General features: G+C 39.8%; 1 protein-coding gene across 2 annotated transcripts in view; it reads right to left on the bottom strand.

The window, feature by feature from the left end:
• The window catches only part of Kcnn2 (potassium calcium-activated channel subfamily N member 2), a 133,517-nt gene that overhangs the window by 28,873 nt on the left and 80,769 nt on the right, over positions 1 to 23,875 (bottom strand). For both annotated transcript variants that reach the window (XM_076912683.1, XM_076912684.1), the window contains one exon: positions 3,564 to 3,705. In XM_076912683.1, the coding sequence (XP_076768798.1) occupies positions 3,564 to 3,705 (142 nt within the window). The remainder of the gene's footprint in view (positions 1 to 3,563; positions 3,706 to 23,875) is intronic.

The following is a 23,875-nucleotide window of genomic DNA, read 5'->3' on the forward strand; positions in this document are numbered from 1 at the left end:
CTTCCTGAAATCCATCAGTATCCAAGTTCTCCCTGTTTTAGGAATTGCATAATTACCTGTGTCTAATACTGCAAACAAAGATAGATGACACAAGAAAGGCTTTGTGTGTTCAATTCCCAATAAGCAATTTGGGTAAGGATAGGCTAATTTTTTTTTAAGATTCATTTATTTCCTTCCTTACTTAATGTAGACAAGTACTCTATTTACATGTATGCATGACAGAAGGCATTAGACAGAAGAAGGCATCAGATCACTTTATAGATGGCTGAAAGCCACTATGTGGTTACTGGGAATTGACCTTCTGAAGATCAGCCAGTGGTCTTAACTGCTGAGCTATCTCTACATCCCTGGGCCAAGTTTTTTTTTTTTTTTTTATTCACTTTATATCTCGATCACTGTCCCTCCCCTCCCCCCCCCCCCCAATTCCTCCCTCCATCCCTGGACAGGCCCAATTTTTATAATGCTATTTGGTTTTCTATTAGAAATGTTATAGAAAACAATCTCTCCTCATGGCTTCATGATATATTTCTGCCTAGAGTAGTGCAGAAATAAGCTTAGTCTAATGTCCTTGTGTCTAAAAATATACGACCCATGGCACAAATTCAGCTTTTCAAAAACTTCTAAATTATACCCTAATTTTGAGTTTTGACTAATGTAGGCAGTAAGGACAATGGCAAGCTATAATTCATCAGTGTCAATTAGTGTTAGGAAGAAAACAGGCAGGGCTCTGAGGAGACTTTGTAGGTGTTAGCATGTAGACCAACTCTCCTTCAAAATGTAAGCAAACCATATGAAGGTGTAAATTCTATTAAAGTGTCATAGACACAAGGGTTAGAGAGCTGAGCAAGCAAGAAAAACAGATGGCAGAGTACTTCAGAAGTAACATTCAGCAATGCAGAGTGACCCTGGGATGCCATCGGAGGATTGTGAATTGTATTTTTATTTACAATTTATTAAGAGACTAGAGTCAAGACATTCAAGGGAAATCTGTCAACACGTAGTTTACATAAATATGTGCTATAAAGATCCAAAGAATAGACAAATAAATAGTGAAATAAGAAGACATTTCTGGCTAAGTGCTTATGAGTTATCATACTTTCCGTAATGAAAAGAAAGCAAAGGCAAACAAAGTTTGTCAAACTTACTTCATCTTCACGAAGTATAACATCATTTTCTTTTGCAAATCTCACTGAGACATTCTCCACAAGCATTGCTCCAAGTCTCTAAGGAATTTACAGAGGGTATAATCCACTTCGTAAGACACTTACCCCAAAGACTGCCCAGTAGCCTGACACTATTGTTCTCAAGGAAGAGCCACTGCACTGTTCCAAAAACACTTCTACAAAGGCTACTGAAGCATTTGTGGATTTCTCTATGGATGCAAGTAAACAGTCTTTAATTAGATCAGTTAAACAATCTGTTCTTTCACGGGAGAGAGAATGGAGCCCCTGAGTTTCAGAATGGACTGTTGTTACTCTGTGAGCTTGCAGAGTAAGAATGAAGTCATGTACCTTTCATTACACAGAGCCTTTTTTTTTGTCTGTATAGATTAAAGGATGCTTAGAACATCCTTTCCAAAACAAAGATCAGAAGTGAAACCCAATCAAGGAAGCAGTTGAAAGAGGCGAACAAGAGATTCTGTCCAGTCAGACAAGACTGAAGAGGAAGTTCTGGAGACATTAGACACAAAGCAATATTAAGAGAAGACAAATGTATCCCAAGGTGCCTGTGCACAGGAAAGGTTAAAGTCAAATTTGTGTCTGCAACAAAGGTATATGAGCCCCTCAGCCACCCCTCATTTAATAATAAAATGGATACTCCTTGACACAAAAGGAACACCTAGCAAGTTGATCTTGAGAAGCACTGAAGTAACTGTACTTACCATTTCTGTTTTTATAAATAGCATTGTTAATGTCCCTTGTGGGCTTGTTATGGGGCCTTCCAAAAATACACTTCTGTATATTTTATTTCCCAAAATTTTATGCTATATAACAAAATACTATTATTTGAGGGGAAATGGGAGATATTCTAGAAATCAAACATTTAATGTGCTATAACAGGTATAATGAAAAAAGAGTCAAGTTGACTAAATTTACAAAAATATATTTTTATTTTACAAGGAAATAATGCTAAATTATGGCTCCAAATTATAATTCTTAGAATTTGGGCTTGATGATCATCCTGATACTACTGTTGTCTTTAAATTGGCATGGCTCATTTCCTTATCTCTGTTCAGTTCTGTTCAGGACAGAAGCATGTCCCTATTTTCCTGGTGCTCAGGTTCTCAGTCCTTTTAGGTAACTAAAATCTTTAGAGCAATCTTCCTTAGCAGATGCTGCAAGTGACTCCATTCTGGGTGGAGAGCTGGTATTCTCTCCTGTGTGTGGACAGTGTAAAGATGTTGGCATTCTCCCCTTTAGGGTACACACCTGAGTTTTTGTGCCCATGACTTCTCTGCTACTTTACTGGGTCAAATGGCCACCACACAATCTGCCACTAGGTATGCACTAGGGACTGCTAAGAGCAAATTGACATCTGACTGCAGGTTTCTGACTTGAGGTCTTGTCCAATAGGACTTTTCCTGCCACAATATATGTACAGTAGGCTCAAAAGGCAGAACATAATGACCACATTCGAAGCTACATGGTCACTTTTACTTTGCCTTAATCTTCAATCAGTCTTCAAGGAATTAGAAGCTGGGGCAGCCAATTCTCATGATCTGCCTACCATTCCTGCCCCTATGAGGAAGACGTTAATTTCCTTTAAAGCTAACTTTACCTTTCCTCTGGTCTCCACCAGTTCTTTGGCTAAAGAGGTGTGGTGACCTTACCTACCTTTCTCAAGGACATAATGTTTTCCCATAACAAAATGAATGGCACATATACAGTTCAGGCTACACAACAGTGGAAGAGGGACAAATAACATGCCCAAATTTGCCAGGCCTCCTGGGAAAAGACCCAGCATCATTCTCCATTACATCAAACCTTCTCCCAGTGTCCTGCAATCCCTATTCCCAACTGTGCATGTCCCCCATCACTCCTGTCCATTCGCTTTATTCAGATGCACTGCACTCTTTATCTTGTAGCTTTCAGACAGAAGGTTCCCAATTTCTGGTCATTTACGCAGAAGTCTCACTTCATCTTAAAGGTCAATTCCCTACAGGGAATTCATCTGATGAGGATCTATTCTTATTCCTTAGTTTCCTAAACAACTTGAGATTTACTTCTTCCTATATGTACTCAGGTGTAATTAACAATCATTTGTCAATTATTTTAAAAAACGTAAGTTTCTGCTGGAGGCTCCAAGGAAGCAGGGCAGGAACAGCTTGTGTTTTGTTTTGATGTATTCCCCGGTAGCTCCAAAACCCATGCCTCTCATCCAACCAATGTTCATTACCAGAAAATGTAACATTATGTAACATAAAATAGGTCTTTAAGCAGTCAACATATTTCAAAATGTGTTTTTATGAGCAAATCAGTAACTGACAATCACTTATACATGTGGAGTGCTTTGGGTCTCTTCTTAAGCATAAATAAAAGGGACGGGAGGAGAAAGACACTCACCATGATTCCAGTAAGCAAGCAGACTCCTTTCCCACAGTATGTGTTAGGTACCATGTCACCATAACCAATGGAGAGAAAAGTTATTGATATCAACCACATTGCTCCAAGGAAGTTGCTAGTGACATCCTGTTGATCATGGTACCTGGAAAACAGCAAGTGGAGACAGGGTTTATAACTGCCCTCCAGTACAGCAGCTAAGAAAGATTTTGTTGATTTGATGAATTCATTATATTGTTTATAGACTCTTCTCTTTAAATGTATTGAGGTATTACAAATATAAATAAAGTTGAGAAACCACTTTCACTTAAAAAAATAACCAGAATGAATAATTAACAGAATGAAAACCAACATTCTCACTGCTGTCAGATGTCATACATGTGCACATACACGTACCTCTGTAGACAGTCTTAGCATTCCATGTGCTTATATGCCCAACCTTTGTGACAATGTGCCCTGTCTCATGCTGCATGTGTAGTAAGAAGAGTCATGCTGTGTCCTCTCCTGGGACTATGTTCACTACCGTGTTGTACTTGTTGTCCTTCTCAATACATTTAGGTTGAAGCATGTACATGCTGTCTGACACTCAGGCATATAATAATCAGGCCACATTGATTATCAGCCCTGGAAGAGTCTGCTATGATTTATATCTAGAACGTTCCAGGGCCAAGTGGCCCTCTTTGGTCTCTATAGCATTTAAACTTGACCTGTGGTCACCAACATAGCTCTTTGCTTTTGACCCACTTGCCACTAAGGACCACCTGTTCTTACTTCTCTTAGACATTAGCTGAGAGTCCTTCACTGGCCTCATTTCTTGCTGTGCCTTCTAAATACAGAGAAGTCAAGGTACTATTTCCTGTTACTTGTATTAAACAAGGAAGTGACAGGTTGGTTTGATCAGAACCCCAGCATCAGTAGCAATGAAGACAACTACTGTATTGCCCTACAAAAAAGATGAGGTAGAAACATCAACTGTGCTATTAAGATGCTCATTTACAGGATGTCCCAGAAGGCTGTCCTTATTAAAGAGTCCAGGAGGCATTTCTAGCATGCTATGAAGACCAATGTGTATATTTTCACCAATTATGATGGTAACATAATGAGCAAAATGCATCCAAGAGGTACAAGAGTGTGGTTAGTGCTGGGCTTAGCTGTAACGTGAGCTGAACAGTTTCCACCTAAGGGTACTGTGTTTCAAAACATAAGGAAGTCAGCTTTGGCTTATACCCCATTCGTGGTATCAAGGTGCGTTAGTGACTACTCCCTGCCATGCTTGTTTGGGGAATATGCTACTCTACCTGTGCTGTGGGCTGCACAAGAGGGAGGAGGGGGCAGAGCTCGTTTTCTCTTCAAATTTTATTTGTGAAATGAAAACTTCTTAACAAAGCATGATTTGCCAGACCTCTAATCTCCCACAAACCCCATAAAATATATTATATTAATTTTGTTCTCAGTAGGGTCTCAGCAGTGCCCCCGTTTAGCATGTAATATTTTACAACCTAGACCATCACTAGCGGAAATTACTACACTCCTGACTCTCCTTATATCAACAGTTGTTTCCTAGACTGTTTGACTTTCTATTCTCAGCCCCATGCTGAGTGAAATCTTCACTTTGACTGTCTTCTACACCACCACTGCAAGTACCAGAATATTTACTTGCTAGGCATGTGGTTTTTTTTCCTTAGGCAGAGAAAAACCTAACTGCAAAGAAGAGTTTTAGATGTGCTATGGCAACTTGGGGTCCCTGGGAATGCCTATCTCCCTACTGCCTATGAGGAAACTTCAGCCTTGGTGTGAGTGTGGACATCCGCTTTTCCTTTAGCACTTTTTATTTGGCTTTCAAGATGTGGTGTGGTACTTGACCTCCAAAGGGAGCCTGAAGCACTCACTAGAAATGTGCAGCTTGCTCTTCTACATTACATTCACCTTTGATAAAACATCTTAAACGTACAGCTAGTCTCCTCCTTCTTCATCCCTGTGCCAGACACTCAGATTGATACCACTGCATCATTAGCGGATACTTATAAAATGCTGTGTGCCTTGCACTGTGTCAGAGACCATACACCCATAGTGGAAGATCTAATTAGAAACAGCTATGCTTTTAGAAGTTGAGATTTTATAGCTTGAGATTCCAAAAAAATTTTTTTTTTTTTTTGCTTATCAAATTAAACTCTGAAAACAGCTCAGAGAGGGGAGGAAAAAAACCTCTCATACTAGTGTTTATGTTATATTTAGACAGGCTCAGTTGTGAATAGTCAAAGTGAGGTAATTAAGGACCAAATTAGACACTATTAGAATAATCACCTGATTTCTTTCCTAACAACTCAAACCCAAATATTATATTAGAGGCATCAACATGGTGACACCATCACTTAGACCATCCTTAGCTTTTGGATCAATGCCAAAGTCACAGCACCATCAATGATGAATGCATATAATTTAAGATTAATGAGACATGTAAACTTTTCTTATACTAGATCACTTCACAGACTAGTGAGAGAACTCCACACTTGGTTGCAAGAAAACCTGTCTTAGAAAGACATGAAGAAACCTCTCACGTGGTAGAGGCAGTCTCTGTCCAGCAGGGATGCTAATTTAATAAAAGATACACTAAATAATAGTCAAGCTTTTAAGATAAGAACGTCCAGAGTTCCAGCAAAGGACAACTTGCACTGCGGCCTGCACAGCCGGCACCTTGAGCTTTGTAGACTATAACAGCTTTCAGGTCCGAAAATAGCTTCCTTTTTCAGTTTCTATGCCTTATTCATCTCTTCATTCACGGCTGACTGTGTCTAGCACTGCTTAACAGACATGACCGCTTGATGTTAAACTAAGCATTTGCTCAAGTTCACCCAGGGTTACTATTACTAAGGGGTAGGCTGGCCCTGCCCAGCACTCCCGCTGGCCCTTAGCACTGCGTGGCAAAGGCTAGCACTTACGCTACCTTTTCACAGTTCTTCTCCAAACTATGCCCTGGTCAGTATGGTACTCCAGGCTTGTACTGTTTCTCTCAGCATCCTGCTTATACCTCTAGCAGCTTTTAATACATGCTCATATGGGTTATAGGACATGTAATATGTACTGTGCTCATCCACAGTGTCTTTGAAATAAAAATAATAAAGAATTTGAAGACTAATACTGGGTCTTGTTTGACTAATACTGGGCCTAGTTCTGGAAAAATTTCAGAGGGAGGTTGGTGCTTATTGGCTAATATGGCAATGTTAAATTTGTTTTGCTTTCCTGGGCCATGTGGTAGGTTTTCATAGGCACACCCAGATTCAACACACAGAGAGAAATGGTTGCTGCTCCTCAGTCAACATGAATTGTATTTGTAATGTTGTATCCCAAGGCTTATGCACAACTTATCTTTACGATAGCAAAAAATAATGCCATCATTGATGTTAGGAGCTGACAAACTATTTCCATGAATGCGTCTCTATATTAAGCATTTTATTAATATTAGTAATGACAAACGTATTTCAAATGTCAGTTCTGGCTGCAAAATTCAGACTTGGTTAAATCATGAAAAACATTACAGAGATTGAATGCATGTGATAAATAATTTCTCTTCTAAAACCATTTCTTTCCTGAAATAACATTGTAATTATGGCAACCCAACGAAAAGACATAAACATTGAGCAACGAGAAGAAAGTAAAGGAGGCACCAGAGAGAAGAAAGAAACTTCTAAATGAATGAAAATGTGTCTTGTTTTTAGCCACAATGGAGCAATGGGTTATTATATTTAAATTGTATTATGAACAACCATTTATAAATCTAATAAAATTGAAACAATGCATAACAAGATATTGATCATCCATCAAGAACAGAAAGATTCTGGAGAGATGCTGAATAACCAAAACGAAGTGGATACTTGTCCCACTTTAATGCCCACAGATAGCCCACAGATAGTCTACGGACTGTAGCTCAGGAAGAAGAACAGGCAGAGCTCAGAGGCCTAACTGAGTTCAGTATGAATAGCACAGTTGGATTCTAAGGAGACTAAAGTTTTACGGAGGCAGAAAAACCAAAGGACAGAGCTCTATAGAAGAGAAGTAAGAGATCTGCAGAGTCCCCTTGTTTCTCCCTGTAAGTAGTACATACCTTCGTTCAAAACTACCTGAAGCTTAAGAAATGGGAGCCATGTACAGAAGTTGATACAGAGCCACTGATTGAAGACAGACTGTAGGACATGACAGGACATTGAGAGGAGACAGAACTGCTAATTTAGACATAATAGACATAAGCTTATGGGCATGGTATATTCTACAAAAGAAGCATTATAGTAACAAGCCAAAGAAAAACTGATGGCTCAACGAAAAATGTGAAGAAATAACACACAGATTCCAAAGAAGATAGAAAGAGGGCAGGGGATAAAGAACAGATGATAAATCGAGTGCACAGAGCTCGGAAGCACAGTTACCCAAGTATATCCTCAATCACATTAAATATAAAGGGCCAGGTATCTCCAGTTACACAGATACCAAGCACACAGTGCCCAGGTAAGGTACAAAACTGATAACTGAAGGACTGATAAGGAGTAATGGATGGAGCCACAGGTGCCTGTTCTTCCAGACAACAGGACTAAGAAAGTACAATCTTTCAGTACAGAATGGAGAATTAGAGACTCAGGGACCAGAGAAGAGCACAAGAAATGCTTAGGGCTGGTAAAGATTGGAACTTCAGGTTTTTAAATAAGTTGGTAGCATCCATTCCTATTTTCCTTCATTCCCTATCCCTGACCCTAGTATGAGAAGTTGATAATAGAGAAAGATTTTTTTTTATTGAGAAATGGGACAGCCTCAAAAAAAAAAAAAAAGATAATATATTCATACTAAGAAATTGAGGACTCCCTAATAAAACACTCACTTTCACCCTTTGCCAAGTCTTACTAGATGAATACCCTTTTCTTCTAAACAGAGCTTCCAGCTGGCCTCCAAATCCCCCTCTCAAATATAAATGAACAATTGCTGGCACACACTTTATGCTTTTGAAGGAAAAGTACAGGCAAAATAGAAGAGGTAAATGGGAATGGAAGAGGGAGAAAACAGTAGGAACTTGAGGCAGTGTAGAAACGGATAGGTGCTTTTTAACTGCTGAAGCTACATCGTGGACTGCTCTAAGGAAGCATGGTAGGGATATAGTTGGGGTAGGGGACAATTTAAAGTACAATATAATCACAGCCATAGCATAATTCTATTGCAAACTGATGTAAACCTGCTAGGATGTAGAAGACAAAGACACACACACACACACACACACACACACATTCAGGAGTGGAGATTTAGCATTCAGCAATGGCCTTTCCATAAGAATAAAGACTGGAAGGGTTGAGATAAAAATGCACAGTAAATTCTTCAAAAAGCATTTTCTCTAAAAAAAAATTTAAGAAAAAATTTCAACATAATAATAACAATAATAATAAACAACCAAGCCAAAGGATATCACTGCAAAATGCAAATACCAGGCAATGAGAAGATACAAACTAAAAAAAGGAAAGAAGTAGAACCCAAACTGAACCCTAAAAATTATTATTTCTAACTATATTTTAACTATTATATATGCATTGAAGTAAGAAATCCCTTCTGGTGTTGCAGTGCAGAAGAAGGGGGCATCTAGGAGGACAAAGAACTGAATAGTTAGAGTTCAGGTTCACTCTGCTTGGCTTGCACACTGAACAGTCACGGAACCTGTATATAGTTCTCTGTGTGGTAACTCCTTCAGGAGGTAAGATATATCTATGAGTCTGTCGAATATCATGGTGAACCATGAGACTGTCAGACATACCTTTCACTATAAGTCAAGTGGTGGCAGAGCTGACTGTCAGCAACAAATCTGAAAGTCCATGTTTCCAGGTGCAAAGTCAGAGATGTGAGATGAAGATCTGCAAATGCTTTTAAACTATAGCTTGTGCATGCAGTTTCCATTTACAGTAAAATCATATCAAACAGGTGGCTCAACTGATCCAGACATATAAGAACGCAAAACAGCCAAAGAAAGGTAGAAAGCTGAAAATACTGTCCATTACCCCTCAACTAATTAAGTCCAACTCTCCCAAGGCAGGGCTATGACATATGGATAGATTTTCTTTTAAGCTTCCAGGAGATTTTAGGTATTTTAGGTATTATTTAGCTAGTCCTATTCAATCAAATACTGAATATCTCCATGTATAAAGGCACTTCTAGAGGCACAGAGAATGCATAGATAAATCAGAATCTGTGTTTGCAAAAACATGATTTTGGGTAATAAGGGGCTAAGAAATCTAATAAATATGAACATCTACTATAAAGAGATACTGAGGGAAAAATATAGAAGACATGGAAGGTAACAACAGGGATTTGTGACACTGTGACAAATGCCTGCAATAGGTTCACATCCGAGTTAAAACATAAAATCCAGCCAATGCAAACATTTTTACTAAAGCCTGGGGGTGCTCTGAAGTATAAATGCTGTAATGATAGGTAACAGGAAACAACCTTGGAAACAGTTCTTGGAAGTTATTTCTAAGCTGGGAATGACCAGAGGCTCTAATCCATGACCTGCCTCTCATTCCTCCCTTCTGAGCATCAGAGTCTGAAGCATAAGGCTTTAAGGACCCTGAGGATCCCAGAGACTGAAGGCAACAAAAGTGGCAGAAAGAGACAGCATAAGGCTACTTCTAAATCCCAACATAATGTTAGGAGTGTACAAATTTTCCTAAATTATGCAAATCTTTATCGATCCTCAGTGAATTTGTATTACCTTAATTTTATTTTGATCCTTTGACTTTATACATTTGGAAAATTTTCATCTCTTTTGATTTAGGGAATCTCTCTCTCTCTCTCTCTCTCTCTCTCTCTCTCTCTTTCTCTCTCTGTGTGTGTGTCTCTGTCTCTCCTCCGCTCTTTCTGTCTCTTTCATCTATGATTTCTCTCAACCATGGTCTACAAAAGTTTTGTTCATACTTTGGATAGAGAAGATTTGCTTTTGGGTAGATGCCATTGGTGGATATGTTCTGAGCTTAAAATAAAGCTCGACATTCCTGAGGGAAAAGATGATGACAGAGCATGCACAGGTTTTCAAGACTGACTAAGTCCCCTTATATTTCTGTGAAAAGATGACAAATATGTTTCATGAGTCTACTATTCATTTATGCTAGAAGTGACATCAGCAATGTCTCCTTTGTCAGTAACTGAACAGTCTTAGATCTGAACACACACACACACACACACACACAGAGAGAGAGAGAGAGAGAGAGAGAGAGAGAGAGAGAGAGAGAGAGAGAGAGAGAGATACACATACAATTATAGTTATTTGACTATTTAAAGAAACTTCATTGACAAGGATGGGAACACATTAACATCCTATTAGAAGAGAGAAAAGATGCTTTATTCTTCAGATTCTCTTTGACTAAGGTGACTAGGGAAACCTGACTAGGGAAATCTGCCCAGCTCTTGGAGAGAACTTACTTCTCAGGTCATGGGAATGAATGTGTTTCCTAAAAGTAAAGATGAATGACCCTGAGGTCTATATTTTCATCTTGAAATTTTTCTCTGGGCTGAAAAGACCGTTTAAGCAGTAGATCTTAGACTCAGCCGAACTCATGCCCTCTTTTAAGATTCTGAAAGGAAATTCAGTACAATGTACATGCACGCTTTATGAAATGAAAATAAATCAGTATCATTTTCTGATTGTACTGAAGTAAATAGAAGTCACTTATAAATCATACATTATAATAGCTAGATAGGACTAGCTCAAAAGAAGCTAGAAAAGACTTATTCTTTCCTAAATGCAAACATCTGATTTCAGGTTAGTCTGTGAAATGTGTTGTTTTAGCGATTCATATGCCACAGGGACTGCTATGAAGACTGGTTTCTGTTTGAAAAACTTTCTGGCCTAACTCTAAATAAAACAAATCCTCATATTATTCAGTTGATATTCTAGGGATATTATTTAAAAATTGAATGCCTATCTTACTCAAGTCAAAATATTTTATGCTCATATTTAAAATAGATTTGTTTCTTAGCTAAAAAAAAAAAAGCAAAATAACACAAAGGAAAAAATTTACATGCAAATGCTCAATAGGTCATTTCAAGGTCAAGTGGGAACAGTTTGTAGGGTAGGTATGGCTCATGAATAGGGAATATTCCTGACTTCAATCTGTCCCCAAATCAACCAACCAACCAACCAACACACCAAACAAACAAATAAACAAATAAAACAAAAAAATTCATAGGGTATATTCAGACACTAGCTGGTTCTCTAGTAAGGAGACCAGAAACGTTTATATCAAGCTTCTTATCAGTAGAACCTGGAAAGCCAAGTATGGTGGCACAGGGCTGTGTTCCCAGAGGAGGGTAGAGGCTGAGGGGGTCACCTTAAAGGCCAGTAAGCAATCTATAGTAAGATCTCAAGAAACAATATACAATGAAAACACACCTGCAAATCAGTAAAACTGGATAGCCTGGAATCTGGCATAAAAGCCTGTGGGGAAATGTATTCTCAGCATTTATAGGAATAACAAATGCCAGAAGGACATTTTAACAATAACCAATGGACATTTCTCAACCAAGGTTCTCTCCATTCCTTTCTTCCCTTATTTCCTAACTGTACTTGTTTTGACTTTCCTGGGCAGCCTCCATCTAGACAAGTGTATGTACTGTGAGGTTCTCCAGTGGAGGTGAACTCTCCTGGAGAGGCGGTAATGTTCTGCCAAGCTGAAGAATCTCCTTGCCTAAAGTCACATTTACTAAAATGAATAGCATAGTCTACACTTGCCATGGGCACAGTCCACATCTGCCATGTAGCAGGCTCTAAGGCTGGCAGAGAAGGTGGGTCTGTATTAGTCAGGATGGGTCCTAATTCTGGAAACACCCACCTGAATTTTCCAATAATGGGTGACAGCAAGCTGGAAATTTGCTATTCTTCTCAGAGGCCAAGGGCAGTCACTAGGTGGCAGTACCACATCAGCTTACTGTCACCTGTGTTCTGCCTGATACCTAGCTGGTGGAAGAGATGCAGAAAAAAGCCCTTAAAGTGAAAGGTTCTTCTCCTGCATACTCTAAAAGCAGGTGACATTCCATCATAAGAAGCAGGGCAGAGAAAAGCTGACCTGGTCACTCCATTCCTATACCAAGTAGCCCTGGAGCTACCCAGAATCCTAGAGGCCTTTGAGTGTGTACTGTGTGTTATGGTGGTTGGGGGGTGTGTATGGGGTGGGGGGTGTGTAGGATGGGATTTTTCTCTCTGGATGCTGATCCATTCTAGACCTTGTCTAAGGTAGATGAAGTTACACCATTACACCATTGCTCCCAATCTCACCCAGAACAGATTCTCCAAATCAAAGGGCAGACCCTAATAACTCATGTAGAAAAAGATAACAGTCACAGTGGAGGTTTCGGACTAGAGCATGTTGGATGTGAATCAGCACTTGAAGATAGAAAAGGCACCTGAGATAATACAAAGGAACTCAAGGGTTGCCTACGTCTTAGGTATGTATGATCCAGGACAAATGAGTCTTGATCTCTGAGGCCCACTTTCTTCCAAGATGCAAAAATTGGACCTTTTGACTCATCAAATATCCACGAGGATCAAAAGGAAGAAAAGAAGTTCACATGGATGCTGTGGTCTATAATGGGGTGTGGCCTTTTTGAGTCTTTGAAAGTAGACAAGAAGAAAAGGCATTCTTTCCTGGAGTTTACCTTCTGGTTCCATCCAGGTCAGGTAATATGCCTGAGAGCTCTTCTGACCATTAGCAGCCTTGTGCTTTGGTTTCTTCTACACTTACTAAAGGTTTGTGACCACAGTCACTAGAACCAGTGACCCATGGAAGAGGGAGAGAAAGGAGGGTTAGAGGAAGGAAGAGAAGACTATATGGCCAGGAAGCTGTAGGCATTGAGGGTCCCTCAGCCACAAAATAAGGAGAACAGGAAGAAAGATGGACAGTTAAAAATCTGGATGAAATACAACTTGTTTTCTATGTCAGTCCCTTCTCCTCCCTCCCAGATGCCTCCTTTGCTAATGCTATACTTCTGTCTTCATTTCAGCAGGGAGCAGTGGCTCCCTTACTGTATCTGTAGGGACTGTGAATCCTTGAGAAAAAAATTGATGGAGCTGTCTAGGACAGGCAGTCAATGGAAAAGAATGTACCCCGCTGACCCAAATCCAGGTCCTCTACAGGGCCACAGCTATGGGTGGCAGTCACCATGAAATGCTACCAAATTTTTAATTTTCAAACTACAACATCAAATGAAGAATGCCATGTGGAGCACATGATGATAAGACACTCCAGCTTCCGGCCCTGCACAGCTCCAGGCTGTGCTCCTGGGGAAGCAGAACATCCCAGATCACCACAGCTTTCTTCTTTGGAGACAGATAAAGAGCAGAGGCAGGAACTGGAGCCATCAAACCCAGAGTGGAACAAGTTCCCAGGACCCGAAGCTGAAGGTGACTCCAATGAGGCTGGTGAAAAAGGATCATAGATTTTCTTCGGTCATTTTCAAGGTTTATCAGTTATATTTTTCTCATTTCAACTTTAAGAATTAATTTCAGAGTACCCTCTAAACTTGGGCAGTTAAAACAGAGCTTTGAACAGCTTTAGGAATTTGGAGTGGTTATCAGAAAATGCTTCCCAAAGGAAGGTTCTCACCTGCAGAAACAAGGGAGGCAAGTGTATGCCTGGTGAGTGAGCCAGACACCCATCTCACCAAGGTCACTGGCAAAGTTAGTTCCTATTGCAGCAGCCAGTAATCCCAAATGGATATTTAAATTTTAACTTAACCAGAATGAAATGAAGTAAAGCTCTGAATGGAGAGCCAGGCATGTGACTTGCCCCGTTTGAGAGATTAACCTTCAGACACTGGAAATTCAGGACTCAATGCCAACCAATACTGCAAAGGACCTTTGTTTTGCAGGTGAGAGAGGGCAGCAAGAACCAGTATTCCAAAAAATGAAGAAAAAGAACTGGTGTGCTGGTTGGTCCTCAGTTGTATGATGCTTGCTGGATAGCCTTCAGGGCAAGCATTTACTGATTTTTTGCTCCCTTCAATCTACTTCATGCACAAGCGAAGCTGCTAAACCAGAGATGTTTCCTATTAAAATGACAAGCTCAGGGTGATGATGGCTCCATGGACAAATTCAGCAGCTGGATCTAACAGTGTGCTCACTGTGGGGATGGTGAAGGTATATGTTTAAAAAAAAAAAGAAGTCAAGAGGATCAAGACCAACATTCCACCAAACCAGGCTAGGAGTCACTATGTGTATAGCTCGGTAACCACAGGGATAATTGACAGTCTCAAAATGAGTATCTGTGTGTGTGTGTGCTCTACATAAACGTTCTCCAGGCAGCTCATAGAAAATACATGACCTAGAAACACAAAAAAACTAGACTAAGTAAGAACTGCATCATAGCTGCCCAAAAGGAGTTAATGAAAAAGTTCCATATGGGTGTAGAGCTGGCCGGTGGGAGGTTTTCACTCTATTTTGATGAACTTAACATTAATTCGAACAGCTACATGGGATTTCTCACTGCCTTGTTGGGAGAAGAGGACGAGAAGTTAAAATCATGGCAGGAGAGACACAGGACAATGCAGTAACCGCTGTCCATCCCCAAGAGACCCTGAACATCTCTCCTGAAGTGATACAGGCTAAAGGAATATGACACAATCACCCTGACATGACCCAGATTCTCAGCAATAAACTGCAGGTGCCTTCAACATAATATTCGTTGCTTCCCTCTCATTTGGCTGCTTATTCTGTGAGTATGCTGCTTGAGTAAAGAAAGGAAGTCAAATTGAAAGGATTAATGGATTTTTGACTCAATTTTGCATATCAATTCTTACAGATATGCTGACTTCCCTAGTATTTTACTTGCCTATAGCAGGTGCTGGGCCTCGAAGAGAAGGCCAAGAACCCTGTTCTTGCCCAACAGTCCTGATGGCCACAGTGAGGGATTGTCTTAAGCTCCACAGGAAAAGAATTAATCCCCTGTCCCCACCTTTCTTCTTACTTCCATCCTCTGGGTTACAACCAATGTGCAAGGTAGGATCGTCAAGGGAATGGCTATGGGATGGGTCCCCACTGATGAAACACTCCTTAGATCATCTTAATACTACAGCCTTCCCAGTATCAGGTATCTATACTCTGCATGCCTGGCACTTTGCTGGAAAAGAAAATACAGGATCTAAACTTGTATATTTATAATTTTATATATTGCCCAATTGCATGGTGACCAAACTATACAAAAGTCATAGTACAGGTATAGAGTTGATCTCTTTATAATTTTTCATGTTTGATGTATGTCAAAATTATTTTGAAATACGTGTTTCCATGGTGCAACACCCAAGCTTTAGAGCAATGAAGCAGGATGCAGCCCATTTCCTTTTCCTGTGTTTGATTTAACAAATATGTTTGCATTCTTATCATATAGTTTATGTGTAAATAACATTCCCATAAATTCTCTTACTGAGGTATAGGCAGCTGAAGACTTCATAAAAGTGTTGACTTCAAATATTGAAAACAAGATGTTAGTAGGAACAGCCACGCTTTCTCTTAAATGGAAATAAAGTACATTGTAAGGAGTCTTTGCTTTCAGCATTTTAAAGATCTGCTTGGTTCCCAGTATACTTATACATGATTAATATATAAGTATATGAACTGATTATTATGAAATTATTAGACAAATACCTTTTAATATAGTGTTCAGGGCATACCTTACATAATTTTTCTTCATTGCTTTTTGTGTGTTTTGTGTACATACAATGTATATACATATAAATGTGTGGAATTCAGAAATAGAATTCCCTTCATATATAACTCATAAAGCATGTGCACTTAGCTTCCTGAGCATAAAGGACAATGTGGCCTTGACATCTGGCTTTGAGCAGCATCCAAGGCGATGAAGACTCATGCTGTCTCAGTCACTGGGCTCAATGTAACATGTAATAGAAATAGAACAATTAGTTCAGAAAGCTCTTGAGGATGGCTCAAAAGAGAAGTGAACTTTCTTAAGTGGTATCTGGTTTTCTGACTCATTTGATGAGACAGAAAGCTCCGTGTCTACCAGAACAGGCAGGTATACCCTGGGCTGTGCTGAGACTTCAGGTCAGCCGAGTGACCAGATGTTTGTAGATGCTCTGTCTCTCCTAAATACCCTGACACAGAACTAAGCTGGCTTCTCTTCATGTCTTCCCATCTGTTCAGCTTGTGTATCCAAATACCAAGTTCTCTTTACCCAACCTTGAAATCAAGGAGCCATATGTCCTGATACATACATCATGGCAGGAGATGTATGAAGAGGAGATGTATGTCCATATACATACATCTTCAAATGCTCCTGAATTGAGCCATTGTTCTTGGCATGGCTCCTGCTTGCCTCTTCTGGTTTAATTCACTGCATCCTGGACTCCAGCTGAAGGACTTCCCATTAATGGAACTCGTGGTAGTCTCACATGATGTCCCTTTCTCTTAACCCTTAACCCCTTCTTAGCTCATCTTCTTTTCCTTCATATTCTACCTCCAAAGTCACTTCTCAGTACTGTCATCCCACTTCCTTCTGAGAAGGGTCTGTAGACCCTCTGCTGCTGGGGTCATGTGGTTCATAGAATCAATCCCAAAGCTTGTACACCACCGGTCATTTAAAAGACGGTCAGTGTGTCTTGTTCAAAGCTATTGATGTCTGCTAGAGAGAATGGATGCTAAGTGGCAAGACAGATGCTTACTGCAGAGTTATGGTAAGTGAGGCTGTCCCCATTCCCATTCTCATTTTTAGAGATGAGATGACCAAGGCTGAGGAATAGAGCAGACATCTTAGTCTACCAGTCTCTCCCTGTCTTGCTGTCTCTTTAGTATAAAGATAGTATATCCTCTTCCCAATGGCCAGAACAGTCTTTCCAAAACATAAGTTTAACTATGTACCTTTGTCTAGTAACCTTGGGCATGTCTATATGCCTAGAAAGAAAAGTTACTTTCATTAACATAGCATCTAAGGCCACTAACAATTTGGTTCAAACTCATCTTTCTCACTGTCTCCCCAGCCACCAGCCACATGTCCAAGTCCGTCACTTTTGCTCCTTTGCTTCTAATTGTCCTTAGCTGACATCTCCATCTTCAATGCTCTAGCTCTCTGAGCAGTGTTCCCTATTCCCATAGGCAGGAGTCCAGATGCACCACATAGTACTTGTGCTCCATTATAGTCCTATTTGTTATTAGGCAACCTGTCTCTTCCACTAGCCATTGAGCATCTGGAGGGGAAGGACTCTTCAACCCCACTGATGGACTCAAGTACTTGGTTCTCAGTAGGAGCCTAATGAAGTTTGCGTTGTGAGTTAGGAAAAGTCGAACTCCTATAAGTTTAATAAGTAAAGAGGTCTCAATTTCGAAATTAACTGCTTTAAATAGGAACAAAGAAGCAGTATCAATCAAATATAATAGAGCTGCTTTTCTGTTATGTAGCCAAATAGAGACAGATTTATAACTTAGATTATTCATGCCAATGCACTCATCTGTAGCTCTGTTTTCTGTTATCATTCTGTCATTTGCTGATTTGTTTATTTGAGTCACAACAAGGGGGGAATTAACAGATTTGAAGGAAACATCTATTTTTTATATTGATTTCAGTACAACAATTCTAACTCAGTGGAACTAGTTTGAAAGTATTATTAATGTTCTTCCCCTGTATAAAGAACATGAACCTCAACTGTGATAAAATGCTTTAAGCATCTATTAACTTGTAGTCCTTGTACATCTTGTTTTTTATGGTCCTAAATTGGATTTTGACAGCAGAAGAAAATATTCTTTATATAACGCTATTATAGTAGCATTTTGTGACTCTAAAGATATTGATGCATGTGACAAAGGAAATCATGTAACAAATGCTAGTGATGGCCTATCAGAATTCTACACTGGAACAGAAGACAAACTTCTTGTGGCCATTGTAGTTGTAAATAGAAGGGACATGCTTAAAATCTAAAGGTTCTAGTCACTACTGTCTGCAATACTGAAGGGTTCTCAGGGCTATTCAGAAAGTGAAGACACTGTAAATACTTATTTACCTGATTTTAATGATGATTAATGAAACAGCTAATTTTAAACAAAACCAGAATTACCCTTAAAATGATGTCATAATTTAAAGACATGACAAAGTAGAACAAACAAAATCTCACACATCTAAACACACACACACACACACACACACACACACACCACTCCAAACTTAATAGTACTTTGTCATTTTCAGTTAAGGTACAGGTAGGAAATTAGGGTATACTAGTGAAGAAACCTCAGATTTTGTTTCTCTTAGAAGGTTTTCCTTTCTGAATATCTATTGCACCTTTCCTTATAATTAGGACTGATACGTGGATCTCAGAAGCCTTTAGTTCAGTTCTATTTAATAGCTAAGAAATTGAGACTTAGACACGTGAACTGATTCTCTCAGGATGTGGATGAGGGCTTGTGCTCCGGCCTCTTCATGCATCAGGCAAAGAAGCTGGGGCTTTGTTTGCCCTCTCAATAATCCTGAGACCCACAGACTGGCATACAAGACTCGATCCTGGCCACCCATGGATCTATTTTACATGCCTTCACAGATTATTTCTACTATAAAAATTTTAAAGCTTCTAAAATCAGTGCCCTTCATTAAACTGCTTTCCTGAGAGCCCTTAAGGGCAGAACAATAATTTTAGTAAAATCCATTTATTCATAGAAAATTAAATATTTCATGCAATGGATAATTTGAGATCCTTGTGTTCTTTTTCTTTTTTAACTCTTCCATCTGATTTAGACTCAGGAAGCAAGATATTTCTTACGTAACCCTCCATGAAGCAGCTCCTGACGATTCTGAAGTTCTTTCTTCATGAGAACAATGAACATTATGTGGCCAGATGCCGAAAATAACCTATAAGACTTCCACTGAAGCAGAAAAAAATTTTAAATCAACTGTTAGTGCTGTGTTAAAGATCCCCATATTCTCAGGCATTTAGATAACCAATCAGCCCCTTACCCAAAACACCTCCTCCCGATCCCTGGCATCTGGACTCTAAGGGAGAACTGGGTTCCTCCCCATCGCCTCGTCCTCACTGCTATGCACTTGAACAGAGTGTCTGACTGTGCACCCATGTCAGCCTTCCCCTTGAACTATTCTAGTTTCCAGTCCTTACTCTCCTTACTGGTACATAACTCTCATCTTTCACTCTAGACTCAAAATCTCATGCAGGTCCAGAGTGTGGGACTTCAAACCTTTACCATTCATAAGTCTTAGGAGCATGTGTCAGGTAAGCAGCAGGAGCCAGAAGCTCATGGAGAAGGACTGGATACTGGCAGAAAGGAGACAATCGGAGCACAGAAGTATAGGAGTGTCTAATACTGAGGAAACAGAGTCCCCACCTGGTGAATGAATTTGCCACTGTTCCGCTGACAGGTAAACTCATGATAATTCAGTCAGAAATATCCAGAGACCATCTGTTCCAAACCATATATATTTTTCCTGCTTATATTTTTTCCTCTATAATTTAATATGTAAATGTTCCCTGTTTTAACTTGTATGCTCATCATAGAAGATATTCTTTCTTTTTCTTCTGCTGACATTATCTCCACATGCAAACAGAGAGAGTCAGAGAGATAGACAGAGATACATATAGACAGACATGAATTGAGACAGAGACAAAGATAAACACACAAAGAGAGATAGAGATACATACACAGCTAGACAACATACACACATACACACACATACACACACACACACACAGAGAGAAACAGAGAGAGAGGAAGAGAGAGAAAAAGAGAGAGAGGTACATAAAGAAACAAATACACAGTCAGATAGACAGACACTCATAACCACATACCCATTCAGAGACAGGCAGAGAGACACAATACCAGACAGTCATACAAATATTCTCAAATATATTCTCCTTCCTGTCTTTCCTCACCTCCCCCCCTAGACACACACACTCCTCCTGCAGTAACAGTGATACACTAGGGGGACATGTGCACCTACCTGAGTATCTCTAGTCTATTTCCTATGAAGTCACTTCTTTTCTGTTTTGTTTATTCTGCAGTCAGGTTGTCACTAACTGCTGCTACCCTCATGCCAGCAGCTTCCTTCCCCTTTTAATTTGCAGCTATTTGAGAAATAGGCCTCCGAGCAGAGCGACAATAGTGTCTAATGAAAGGCAGAAGGCACTCACTGAGACCGCCAATTATTTTTTCTATGAATAAGGCAGATCAGCCTTAAAAACTGGTATTTCTGGCTATTCATTCACTGTCTTGATTCTTGCTTAGTTGAATTCTGGATGAACAAGCTATTGGATAAAAGATGACTGAGTGTGAACTGAGGTGACACAGGGCCAGCTGCTGCTTTTATGAAGCTCTTGTAGATCTGTTGTTATCGTGGTAACCTGTTACAGGGAGACACCTGTGTGTTCTCTGGGGCAACAGATCTGTGACTACCTGCTGAGTCTAACCAACAAAACAAAACAATGAAACCAGAATGATATCACCGTAGAATAATTGCACTTCTTTTCTATATCAATACACAGTTTAGAATGATGTGAGCTTCAAGTTGACACAGGGATTCTACAGAAAAATAATGCTTATTTCTAGGGAGTTGGGGAAGGTAACAGTGAGGAGGAGAATGCCTTTTTTGTTGTTGTTAAGTTTGTTTTTGTTCTCACCTCTTTCTCTTCTGTCTCCTATCTCTGAACATATAGCACACACGGATGCTAATTGTGTGACACATTTTGTGGGATCTCAGATGGTCAGTTTCTTTGAAAGTCTGTGCATGCTAGAGAGGAAGTTGTATTCCCTAATTGTTGGTGACTGGGTTTGATATATGTATAGATCACGTTACTGAATAATGTCTAATCTGGCTCATTTTTTGTCTGCATATCCCTTAACAATTATGAGGGTAAACATGCCCATTTTTTGCCTGAATTTGCTCATTATTTTTCTGTGTAAGATCTTAGATCATACAATACATATATAAACTTTATATCCTGGTAAATTTCACTTCACATGATATAATAACCTTTCTAATCCCATTTAAAAGGCTATTTGAGATGATACTGACACTACAATGTCAACTGCTTTAGGTTAATATGTACTTGTCTTATATTTCCCCCATATTTAATTCCCAACCAACTCAGGTGTGAGCATGTGTATGTATGATATATCTTCTTTCTACAGGGAGACTTTAAAGATCAGTAACACCATTCATTTGGATATCTAATTTCTATGGGTTAGCATCTATCACATTTCTTTGAAAATCCTTATGGCTCCGTGGGTACCATGTCTGTGCTGTGATTGCTTGGGTGTTACGTATTTAGTTTTTTAATCAGACCTGGACATACTGTCCTAAGTACAAGACACATTTCACTTCAAGTTTGATAGCTCTTTATGATGAATAATATTGATTGTCAACTTGATAGAACTAAAATCGATCTAAAAGCAGCTCAGAGTCAAACCTTTGGACTTGAGGGGGGATTTTCCTAGATTCTGTTAATTGAGGTGGGAAGGCCCACTCATGGGGTGGGAATCTAAACTGATTAGTAGAAGAAAGGATGTTGAACAGCAACACTAACCTCTCTGCTTCCTGACCGTGGTTGCACGTGGCCATCTTGGAGTGATGCAGCTTTGTCTTCCCTGCTATGATGGACTGACCTCAAACTGTGAGTTAAAATAACTTCTTTCCTCAAGCTGATTTTTAGAAGGTATTTCATGATGGCCATAAGAAAAGTCAACAGTACACTCTCTTCTCCTTTGGACAATGCACTCTCCCTTAGAAGACCTGAATCTAATCACACTGAACCTGTTCTATTATACAGAACATTAGTTTAAGTCATTCCTATTGCTTTTCACAGTTTTGTCTGTATTTGTTTACAAATGATCTCATCCACTTTTCTTCTGACACTGGACATTGTGAGTGTAAGTGCTTTCCCTGGTATTTCATCCTCCTGTATAAAGGTGTCCTTAGAAGGCCATTTTGTGAGGACTTGTTTGCTGTAAAAATACTGTCACCTTTTTTATTATCTAGTATGTTTGGTTTGCCTTGTTTTAAACTGAAACATGTAGGCATAGAATTCTAGGTGGTCAATAACTACCCTAGCTTTACCATTGGTTTGCACTGTTGATTTACTACACTTCTGCCTTTGGCTTGGGGAGGTTGCTTTCATTTTAACCTACTGAGATTCCTACCTAGATAAAAAATATTTTTTCTTTTTCTTCTATTACTTTTATTTTTATAGTTCAGCAATTGCCCCCCCCTCCAGTAGTTCCACATCCCATTCCTTCGTCCCTCCTCCTGTCTCCAAGAGGATGCCCCCCCACCCCACCCCCCCACCCCCCCGCCGCGCGCGCGCGCGCGTGCACACACACACACACACACACACACACACACACACACACACACACACACACACACATACCGGCCAGGCCTCTCCACTATTTGGGGCCGCAAGTCTCTTGAGGGTTAGGTGCATCTTCTCTCCCTGAGACCAGACCAGGCAGTCCTCTGCTGTATATGTGTCAGGGGCCTCATATGACCTAGTTCATGCTGCCTGATTGGTGGCTCAGTGTCTGAGAGATCTCAGGGGTCCAGGTTAGTTGAGACTGCTGGTCTTCCTATGGGATTACCATCCTCCTCAGCTTCTTCCAGCCTTTCCCTAATTCAACCAGAGGGGTCCCCAACTTCAGTCCAATGGGAACATTTTTTTTTTTTTTACCCTGCTTGAAATTTGCTGGACTTGCAGAATTAGATTTACAGCTCATTTATTTAAAAAGTAATACTAGAGGAAGAAAAGGGGGAGGGGGAAATGATATAATTGTCTCCTCATTAAAAATATTAAAATTAAAAAATGAAATCTCTAAGTCATATGCCATTTTATTATTTTCCCCTTTTGGAAGTTATCTCAGTGTGTGTGTGTGTGTGTGTGTGTGTGTGTGTGTGTGTGTTTTCATTTTTGTGTGCTTAGAAGAAAAGAAATATACAAGCCAGCAAATAATTTTGTAGCTCTACCTTCTGATCTGCAAAGTATTGATGTCTGAGCCTATCCACCGAGGGAGGCTCCTCTTGGGTTCTTTTACTCTCCCACTCTCTTTAACAGAAATCAGCTTTATGCTTCTCATCTGATGTTTTACCAATCAGTGAACACAGACTGCCCCCTCATTTCTATGTGTGAAGTATCAAGCCCAGTATTGAAATTCTTTTTTTCATATTTTTTAATTGGATGTTATGTTTACATTTCAGATTTTATCCCCTTACCCCATTCCCCCTACCACCCTGGAACCTCCTGCTCCATCCCCCCTCCTGCCTCCACAAGGGTGTGCACCCACCCCCCAACTCCCC

The sequence above is a fragment of the Arvicanthis niloticus genome, chromosome 14 (assembly GCF_011762505.2).
Source record: "Arvicanthis niloticus isolate mArvNil1 chromosome 14, mArvNil1.pat.X, whole genome shotgun sequence".
NCBI classification, from domain to species: Eukaryota; Metazoa; Chordata; class Mammalia; order Rodentia; family Muridae; genus Arvicanthis; species Arvicanthis niloticus.